Consider the following 11,509-nt stretch of genomic DNA (forward strand, 5'->3'; position numbering starts at 1 on the left):
GGGAATATTACCTATGGTGGGGAATGGAGTTTGATTTGCAATAGTGAGGATGTATCAGGGTGACCTAGAAGGGAAATATAACAAAATAGGGTAGATTTCTGAAGAAATTTATAAAAATATTTGGCATGGAATATGTGAATTCAGTAGCAAGAACACTGACAGAATTTACATACTACTCCCCAAGGTACAATAACTGGGCTTGACTAAATAGAAATTATATTTGACAGAAATGTGCATTTAATTGAAAGCTTTGACATACACCCAATAACTACTTCAGATAGTGCACCAATAAAAACTAAGATAAAAATGTAGAGGAATGAAGTAAAAATGGCACACTGGCACTTTCCCACCTACTTGTTAAAAAGAGAGGAATTTAAGGAATGTGTAGTGGAAATTATTCATATTAATAGGGAAGATGCATACATCTGCAGATGTTATGGCTAGGGAGTGGGATAAAATGAAAACAGAGTTAAAAAAACAGGGTAGAAATAAAAAGAGACATGGTTATGAAGTAAGTGGAATTACTTACAGGAGCTGACAAAGGTTAAAATATTGCAAAATAAAGGGAGTCTCACAGAACAAGAAAATACGCAAATGTAGAGTGCTAAAGAGAAAATAAGAGAGAGAGGGACAAAGGTTAAAATATTGCAGAATAAAGGGAATATCACAGAACAAGAAAAGGCACAAATGCAGAGTGCTAAAGAGAATTTATTTATTTTCATTTGTTAACTGGGCAGTGTCCGACTGGGTCAGAATCCCAATTTCAGCAGAGACCCAGGGAGAAAAGCTCCAGAACAGTGCAAGTTAAAGTACAAGTACACAAAATATCAAAAGTATGTTAAAAATATGTTACAATATCACAGAAGAATTACAAGGAATAGCAAACTTTACAATATCCAAAAGAGCAAATATGCAAGTAATGCAAAAAGATGAGCAGAAAAGGGGTATCTCATGCACAAGAAGAGTAGTAAATAGAAAGAAGAAAAACTAACAAGGGGCAGAGCCAGTTAGCGTTTAAATGATCTTTCAGGATAGTTTTAAATGTGGACAGGTTTGGATTATGTAAGATGTGCTGAGGAAGATTATTCCAGTCCTTTGCAATTTTATACGAGTAGAGGGAATTATCATGATAGTTGTGAGACAGGGATACCTTTAGCATTACTTTATTGGATGACCTTAGGAGCCTGCAGTTAGTGTTAGGCTGTAGCAGTTTTGAAAGAGCTGAGCATTCAGTGGGGTTATAAATGATTTTATGGGCAATTAAAAGTTGCTTTAACACTAATAGGTTGGGAAGTTCCAGCCAGTTGAGTTGTCGGAGAACTGAGCAGTGGTGCGTTTTATGGGGTTGATTGGCAGTAAACTTAGCAATTTTGTTATGCAGGATTCTAGTTTATTTGGTCAGCTTTGGATAGATTTGTAAAGATCTGAGAGCAGTAGAGGAGGGTGGATAGCAAGTGAGATCTAGCTGTGGCAAGTCTAGCTTGTTGTGTAAGGTAAGGCTTAACTTGTAGCGAGCACCAAGTTTGGAGTGACCTTTTTTGATTGTAAGGCATATGTGTTTATCACATTGCCCCATCCCAGCTTACTCTGTCAAATGTTTTTCTCTGCATCAAGACCAACAGTAGTATTTTCTTACATTCTGCTTCCCTCTGGATCATAAGTGTTCTGTTAATGTTGTCAAATGTTTGTCTCCCCTCCACAAAACCACATTGATTCGTAGCTATCAATTTTGGCATCACCTTTGCCATTCTTTTAGCCATTAAAGACATAAACTAAATAAAATAAATAAATAAAAATAAACACTTTATAGTCATGGTTTAGAATTGAAATGGGCCTATATGAAGATGGATCTGATGGGTCTTTACACTTTTTAGGTATTATAGTCACCACCCATTTCTTCCAGGATGTTAGTGCTTCTCTTCCTCTTAAAATACTGTTAAACAAAACCTTTCAGAGCTGTATCACTTTTTCCCCTCTTAGCTTCCAAACTTCCCCAAAGAATACCATCTATTCCTGGGGACTTTCTAGTAGGTTGGTTATGCATCACCATTTTTATCTCATTTCCTCCTATCCTAGCTGTTAGTAATTGAGCCTCATCTACGTCTAATCTCTGGCATATTTAATTCTTCCATAAACATTTCCATTTGTACCTTTTCTTGATTTCCATATCTCTCTGCTTTATATACATTTTCATAAAATTTCTGAAATATTTTCTAGTACCTTTACAGAATCTCTTATCTTCCTTATTATAGGCACCCTAAGCTTGGCGACAACATTCTCTACTTACTGTTGCCTGAGTCTTCGTGCTAACCGTTTTTGTGCTCTGGAGTTATCAAAAAACAGTTGCTTAACACCAGTCTTTCTAAACCCATGCATATTATCAAGGTAATCCCTTATTTTCTGTTTAGCATTCTGCAATTGCTCCTTTTCTTGTTCTTTGAGATTCCTCCTATTCTGTAATACTTTAACCTTTGTCAGTCTAGCTAAATAATTCTTATTACTCCTTAATCATCATCTCTCTCTTTTATTTCCACCCTATTTTTAAACTCCACTTTAATTTTATCTCACTCCTTAGCTATATTTTCAGAAGAAATTTCTTTTTTCTCTAATAACTCCTGAATAGTTTCTACTGTCCATTCATTAAATTCCTCTCTTTTCATCAGTTATGTGGGAAAGCTCCAGTGTCTCATTTTTATTTCACTGCCCTGCATTTTTATTTTAGTTATTATTGGCACATGATCTGAAATAGTTATTGGATGTGTATCACAACTTTCAATTAAATTCATATGCGCCTGTGAAATATAAGTTCTGTCTAGCCCAGCCTAGTTTTTGTGACTTGGAGAATAATATATAAATTCACTCCGAACTCCTACTACTGAATTTATATCTTCCATGCCAAATATTTTCATAAATTTCTTCAAAAATCTCCCGTTTTGTTATATTTTCCCTTCTGAGCCCCCCAGATACATCCTCGCTGCTGCAAATCAAATTTCAGTTCCACCTATAAAGAATATTACCTGCTGAAAGCTGATTATTTCTCCCAGAATTTTCTTAAGCTCCATTTTAGCAGTTTTAGGTGGATTATAAATACATGCCAGTGTAATCCTCCTCTCTTGCCAGAAGCCCCTTAGTACTACAAATCTACAATTTGATTAGTGAAATAAATTTACTCCTCCTCTGCCCGGTGTACAGTGAGTAATCATTTTCCCCAAACACTCTACTTTCTCCAGCTTTTAGTACTTTGTCCTTCTTCCACAGTTTTGTCAGAATCAATTTTTTCTGCTACTAGGATTGCATCTTTACTATTAAAGGTCTTGGTTGCTTTCTCATGGCCAGGTTTGGAGCATACACACAATGTGCCCTTTCAATTAAACAATTACAAACAAATATGTATTACTATCATTTATATCCCTCCTGGCAACAATACAGCTATAATGGAAGACATCCTACACTGGATATCCATAGCATTTTCACAATAAAAAATGTTACTAGGTGATGTGAATGTCAATTTATGACATAAATTCTAACTTCCACACATCTAGCATGAACTTACATGGTTTCAAGGAACAAATTAATAGCCCCACACATTATAGCAAGAAATCAAATTCTCTATTAGACTGGGTCCTAGTATCAGACCCTAGCAAATACTTTATCACAGTTACAATGTCAGACTCTCTCAGTGATCATCTCCCAATATATACTGCTAAACATCTTACACATCCAGTTAAACAGCATATTTATAAAACAACTGTCACTTTTCCAAGTTTAACCCAGAAATATTCATTATTACACTATCTTCTATTAAATGGAACTTCCTAAATAGCCTTCCCTTAGACAATGCTGTAATCAAATTCAATACAACTTTTTTAAATATCCTAAATAGACTTGCACCTTCCAGAAGGAAGAAAATGAAAACAAATAATGCAGTCTGGCTATCCAAAAAAGATTAGAATGCTAATGCAGGGTAGAAAAAAAGTATGGAAAGAATGGTAAAAATATAAAACACCTCTGTGACACCCCTCCTCTGGGTCAGTAACCAAGGAGTGTCAATCTTCACCATGGAAACTAGTGTGGGACTTTCATTTGGAACAAAAATATATACACACATTATTTCCAGCTGCAGCTCTCTGCATCAAGCACAATTTCCCTTAAGAGCACACAGGAAACACACTCCCATCCTGGGACTGGGTTTCCCCTCTCTCTCACCAGGTCCCAAATAAGACCTCACATTGACCACAGCTGTAGAGTTGAGTCCTCTGCCAAGTGTTCCAAGACAAGTCCTCCACCACCCTCTCTGTGAAAACAGTGCGCTGTGTCCCTGCTCCAAGTAGCTGACACACACATTCTTTGAGATTTGATTTTCACACACACACACACACACACACACACACACACACACACACACCAGGGAAAGGCTACCACAAATTTACCAGCTATGCCTCCTCTGCCCAGACTATAAGGTAGGTACTACCACAAGAACACTCCAAAGCCAGCTACTCTAAGGCTCTTACAAGGGTACCAAATTATACTGAGTAAAATTAACACTAATGCAAATGGTAGCGCTTAACCAATGCAGCAAGGCTTTCAGGAGTGGCCACAGTGTCAGCAAATAAATATAAGTACTCTCAAAGGTTAAAATATTCTCTAAAACACCAGCCACAATGAAAAGTTTAAGTACATTTAATAAAAAATAATAAAAGAACATGAAAATACTAAATATCTATTTATAATAAACACCAGAGTTTCATAACAGGAAATATTAAACATAACAGATGAAAATGTTCAAAAAGATACAGAAAAACACTACTTAACTAATCTCACTATGTTTACCTGACTGATCTAAAGCATTACTGTCCCCTAGTTCACTTACTACAGCAAGGCAAGATGATATAAGTGAGTAGTCCTTCTTTGTCAGGTTTCAAAAACAGACTGTCCTGAGACTTCTGTCTCATCTAGTATTAAAGCATCATTTCAGTGCTGGATTACAGAATGACATCACATACATCTGGTCATCTGACTTATGGTTCACGCACTACCCCCTTTAGAAACTGAACCGGAGTCTATCACATATGTATCATAATACACACACACATAAAGCTTTGCTAAGATGTGTTACAACATCTGGAAGCTATAAAACGATTTCAAAAACTTCCACCCTTCCAGGGTAGCAATTAGTTCACCCCTAAGGACAATATAGTAGGATTTCTAGTCCTGATTTTCAAAGGCATTTTGTCCCTGGCTGCAATCAGAACTGTAAGATACAATCTTTATGGCCTAAATCAGGTAATTTAAGTTCAGACTATTTTCAAAGTTAGCTGGACTGCGATTAACCTCTTCTCTTCCAGTATCCTCTGTTACAACATATTAATTTCAACAGTTACAATACAGTCTGAAATACAGGTGTATTTCTTTTCTGTACAGCAGGACCCACTGTTAGTACATTTTAACACAAGCAGCTTTACAAATGCATTTTCAACACAAGCACCTGTACAAATCAGTTTGATATATAAATGACATATAATTCTTCACAAAACTCCGGCTAGCTATACATCCACTGCCCTACTTCTCCTGGCATAGCTGGCAATATCTCACATCATAACAACCTCAATATCTTGAAAACGTCACAGTTGTAATAAAAAGCAAATAAATTAAGACATAAAGCTATACTATAATAACTTTCAGAATAATATTAAACACAACCCAAAAAAATGTTGGTCATCCATTAAAGAAATCTTACATCCCAGCCAAAAATTCAACCCACATCCCTCTCCTGATAATTCATCACTCAAAACTGTAATACAATTCAAATCTTATTTTATAGACAGTGTAGTATCTCTAACTAAGGATTCCTCAACATCTAATGCCAACCCTGCCCAACAGCCACATATTACCACATCCACTTTCACCTTCAAACCTGTGCCCACATGCTATATAAAACTACACTTAAACAAACTTAAATGGTGCTCCTCTTCCAAGCAAGTACCTAAAATAGCCAATGAAACATGGCTTCATAACTCACGTCTCATGACTAACCCAAAAAAGACCAAACTACTACTTTTTCCCCCAAATCCCTTTCTCTTGAAAAAAACAAAATTTGAAGTCCTTTCTCGTGATATTCCACTCACTGAAGTAATTTCTCATAGCAAACTATTAAGGGTGACAGTGGATAATCATCTTATATTTAACCTGCATATACACAATTGCATAAGAAAAACTCATCAGAAACTAGGGATGCTTTACAAAGACAAAAACTTTCTCACTGATGCAACTAACACTACACTTGCCACCACTATCTCCTACCCACTCTTCTTTATGGTGCTCCCATCCTTACTAACCTACAGGCTTCATAAAAATTAAAACTTGAACAATGCCATACAAATTTGCTAAATTTGCAGCACATATCCCTTTCAGAACAAACCACTGTACAGCACTGAAAAGCCTAAATTGGTTAGAACTGGTACATAAGCATATACACAGCTTCTTACCATACCACCAACGAAATGATCCAGCATCCATCTGCCTGTCCCGCACTAAGAAACATTCTCCACAACTATGTTCCCAGTAGGTCACTGTAATCCAGTGACCAAAAACTCCTGTCTGTCTGCAAACCTAGGAAATCTGCTGAGCATTGTCTGTACTCGTACAAAGTTGCTAAGGACTGGAACTCCTTATCTGTATCCACCAGGTCTATACCTTCCCTCCCATCTTTCAAAGCCACTCTGAAAGACTTCCTAGCTAAAATTCTTGCTCAAATCCAGGATAAACTATTATCCCTAAATGTGAACAAGTATCTTTTCATTCCTTATACTTTCTTACTCTCCCTTTTTCACTTACTTCCTTGTTGCTATCTAAATGCCTACATGTTAAACGCAATTAGACAAAATGTTCCTTCCCCATCTACTTCCTCTACTGCCTTAGTGGATATTTCCCAGCATGCTATTACTTCTACTCCCTTGCCCAAACAATTACAGTATCCCTGTTTCTGGTTTAAGAAAATCATTATATCTCAGGAACTATATTCTTTTAGACAAAACAAACTGTACTTATAACCACGAAACTCATACTATCCATCCCAAAATCCTAAGGCTAAAGATTCATATTGACTGCACCTCTTTGTTATATTTATAATGTGACTCTTACCATTAGCATCATTTAATATAAGCTTTAAACATGCTCTAAATATTTCTCTTCCCAAAGTTTCATCTCTACCATTGCAGCTGATTTTAGGCCAACAGCAAGCATGACCATTAGCAAAAATTATAGAATGGATAATCTACAGCCAAATTCTAGTACATATTCTTAAATATGACACTAACTAATAAACAACATTGTTGCTGCCCAAACTAGAGTAGAATTACAGCAATCTACACACTAACCAAGCAAATCTATGATAGTATGGATAACATCCTTCTAACCAGGTTTATCTTCTTTGATACAAGACAAGCCTTTGAGATTGCTGATAACAGTATGTTACATGATAAGGTACCATACTGTGGATTCTCTGTTGAAGTTATTCAATAGAGCAAAAACTTTCTTTCTGATAGAACATTTACTGCCATTAACGCAATCCCAAAAAAAAACTGTGCTATGTTCACTAGTGTTCTAGAAGGATCTGAACTAGGTCATCTTTTCACTTTTTATTTATGACCTCACTTGGGATTTTCCTCAAACCAATTGTATGTTTTTATGTAGACAATAATATCATTGTTAAACCTGTTAAGATTTATTAAAAGTGAGATGTAAGATTTCAACCACATATAAAATTAACTACTAGCAAATTGATCATTAGCACGTCCAAAACAGAATATTTGTTGTTTAGAACCCCTCAACATTTAAAGAATATCTCAATCTTTGCTATTTGTAACTTCTATGTGAACTCCACAAGTCACAAAAATATACTGGAATCACACAACCCCAGCCTTTCCTTTAAAGTAAACACACACACACACAAAACTAGTAGCTAATATGTTTCTAACCTAGTGAATTGCTTATAGATTCTCTAATCTACTTATACTCTAATCTAGACATGCAGTGGCTATTAACATGTTACTTCTCTCTAATTTAGACATGCAGTGGCTATTAACATGTTACTTCCCAGAGTTCAGTATTAACCCCTATTATATCCTTACACTCATAATACAATTCTTACTGTAAACTACAGGAAAGAAAATACTTAACATTCATTTATTTTACCAATAACAGCCACCATCCTCCCTCTACAATAAGACTTTCTCAAAAGAACAACCCTATACAATAAGATAAATTTTCCTTCTTGGTTCCAGGTAGAATCCTATGCAAACTAATTAATACAGATAGATTATTTTCACAGGTGGCACCAGTCTGTTGGAATGTAATCCCTGCTGAAAATAAGAAATAAAAAAAAAAAAAACACTCATTTCTCACACTGAAGAAAGACAACAAATGCCACTACTTTAGGAATAACCCCTCTTACCTTGTCACACTTTCATATACATTCTTCTTTTCTCACTCGGTTGACCCACGTGTACATTTTGTATAACATTTAAAAAAAACTCTTGTTTGTCTTTGCTGTTTCCTTCAGGGTTCTATTCACAATACAAACTATTTCAATTCTGTTTTATTTGGGTTCTTTTGTATGTAATTATAGTCAACTGTGTGTGTGTCATTGTTATAGTGTTGTACATATTTTGCTCAAATATTTTTTATTATTTTTTTTATCTTGCTACTGTTTGGTTATAAGCCTACTTTGCATTATTATTATTAGTAGTAGTACTAGTAGTATGTTATCCTACTAGGAAAATTATTGCAACATTTTCCTCTTTTGTGTACTTTGTCTACTGTCATAGTGATGTATGGAGCTTCTCTCCTCAGAAATCTTCTGCTGACCCAGTTAGAACCTCCAGCTAAAACGTGTTAATAAATAAATAACACATTTTGCACATATGTGGCTTAACTGAATGTTTTCCTGCATTTTACTTTATGACATATCTTTCAACTGTCCAGATTTTTGCCTCTTATTTTTGGACTGTTCCTCATAAAATGTGTAGTTTTCTGACAGACCATTTAGCATTTATGTCACTAAATAATGACAAACATTTGAGTTTCAAACTTCATCCATCCTCAACCCCTTTACCCATTCATATACTTCAGAAAATATATAATAATATAAAATCTGTCATTCTAACAACTTCCTAAGTATATAGGAGCAATATTTAAAATCTGACCTTATTTTTGGGCCTTTGTACCCAATGCCATATTTGGCTTTATCCAGATTTCTAGCATTGAGAGGCTGAGAGGTATGCTTTATGTTAACAGTTTAAAAGTTTAGTACTAAGCTAACTGCCCTTGCGAGCCATTTTAAGCCTAACCAATTATCCCTTGTGAGACTCAAACCATGCACCTTGTGTTTGTAAGGGAAACAACTTAGCCATTAAGCCACCCTCCCAACCCTGTGCTGTTCAACATTCAGTTGCTGTACACTAATTTGTCCTATAAGCTGGTACTTGTAATTAGGTTTGTTATTCTACTTGTTTGCTTGGCCAGAGTTGTGCTTGGAAAAGGTCCGTGGACAAGTTCACTTACCAGATTAATAATATGATATGTCATATACATCTCAGCCATACAACATTTTGCAGAATGCCCAGATATTTGTCTCATATTTTTGGCCTGTTCCTCATAAAATTTGTCTTCCCTCAAATCATTGAGAGATTCACTCACTAAAAATGCATGATAATTACAAAACCTGTCATTCTAGTGACTTAAGTTTATAAGAGCTGTACTTTTGCCAATTATTTGCCGAGACTGTACTGCCCGTAGTTTCAATTAGCTCTAACAAAAAATATCTGTGAAATTGTTCACTAACACTAAAAGTCATCTAAGTTTTACTACCCCCAGCTTGTGTAGAACTCAGAAATTTACCGAAAATACAAGGTAAGGGGAAGAGTACAATACAATACTGCTGAATCTGCTAAGAAACACTATTCCGATCCCCCACCCCCACATAAAAATCTGCAGACACATTGAAAGACACATAAACAGGCTGCAGAAGTTCTTTAGAGACACCAGACATGTAACAGATAAATCAATTGGATATGCTTAGCATAGTCGTATAGGTTGCCTGTATGTGGTTTAGACAACGTTATCCCTACAAAAGACATAGTTCTCAACGAATCAAAAATAGGGTTACCACCTGTCCCACTTTGCGAGGGACAGTCTTTAGGCAGTTGTGTCCTACGAAAAAAATCAAAAAAGAGCAAATGTCCTGAGATTTCAGTACAAAAATATTTCCTAAGTTTTCTTTAATAGTTGCATACAACAGTCATTTTATATATGAAACTTCTATATGTTATGTGAAGTAGCATAAGCAATTCAAATGTTACTAGAATAAGCTTTTATTTGTGCAAAAAAGTAAAGTTCTGTACTATGCACGGCTGTAGGTATGTTTTGTCCTGGAAAATTTTGACATTTCTACAGAACATGCCCCACTTTGGGCATTTGAAAAGTTGGCAACCCTAATCAAAAACAAATGCATTAATAATTAGGAATACTTTTAACATAATAGCACTAGTAACTTCAGACATCGACAAAATAAATTAATGCGAGTTAGTATATATATATATATATATATATATATATATATAGATATAGAGAGAGAGAGAGAGAAAGTGAAGTAAAAAGTTTATAATTCTGATTATTTATTTTATTTAGTTTGTTTCCGGCATGGTACACCGATCACAATAGAACATTTGCAGGCACTGGCCAGGTGTCATTATTTATGTGTAATTCACCACCTTTTCTCCAAATGGCACACATTTAGAAGGGGTTAAGAGGGTCAGCGCTAAACTGCTGAGTGAAAATCAGGGACTGCTAAGAAGTATAGCAACAGGTGTCCTACAATAAGCATTTAATACCGGCGTATCTGTAACACAAAATAAAAAAAATACTATTAAATAAAAATACTTAGACATTGAGTTTCAACATAATTGCAATATCCAGCGTTCATAAATAACAGGAAAAAGACAGGAACAACTCTGAAATTATGTTAAAAAAGATTTAAGTGCATTGCGTTGCAGCCGTCTATAATAAGGAGAAACTTACTTTCATGCAGGCATGTATGGGAAGCATTTTCATAAGAATTTTATTTTTTCACGTCTGAAAATTATAAAATGATTTGATTTATTACCCACATCATTTAACCACAGCTCTAACCAAACAGTTTAACATCTTGTTTCAAAACAGCCGCCGGGTGGGGCAAGGGGACAGAGTCGAGAAAAGACCCCGACTGACACGATGCCTTGCATTATACGCTGTGATACGAACCCTCGTTTAAATTTGTTTTTATTACTATATGGACCTAGGTGTGTGTGAGCTTTAATTTAAAAAATGAATTTGTTTCTCAAGAGAAACAGCCGAGTCTTTCGCCCAGTCTGTTTTTAAACCACTAGTACGGCAGGGCGATAGGCATCGCTGTACAACGTCTGCGACACAGGTAAATTTAAGCCCCACCTGAATAACTTGTTGCCTTGGAAAC

At 35.6% G+C, this 11,509-nt stretch overlaps 1 protein-coding gene across 1 annotated transcript in view; it reads right to left on the minus strand.

Annotated features, from left to right (window-relative positions):
• Window positions 1-11,216, minus strand: part of LOC122798437 (centrosomal protein of 290 kDa-like) — a 681,821-nt gene extending 670,605 nt beyond the window's left edge. The window contains exon 1 of the mRNA XM_044067364.1: window positions 11,077-11,216. Coding sequence (XP_043923299.1) covers window positions 11,077-11,109 — 33 coding nt within the window. The 5' untranslated portion in view covers window positions 11,110-11,216. The remainder of the gene's footprint in view (window positions 1-11,076) is intronic.
• Between the last annotated feature and the right edge of the window lie 293 nt (window positions 11,217-11,509).

Source organism: Protopterus annectens, chromosome 3.part1 (genome assembly GCF_019279795.1).
Source record: "Protopterus annectens isolate FY-2018-M chromosome 3.part1, PAN1.0, whole genome shotgun sequence".
NCBI lineage: Eukaryota > Metazoa > Chordata > Ceratodontiformes > Protopteridae > Protopterus > Protopterus annectens.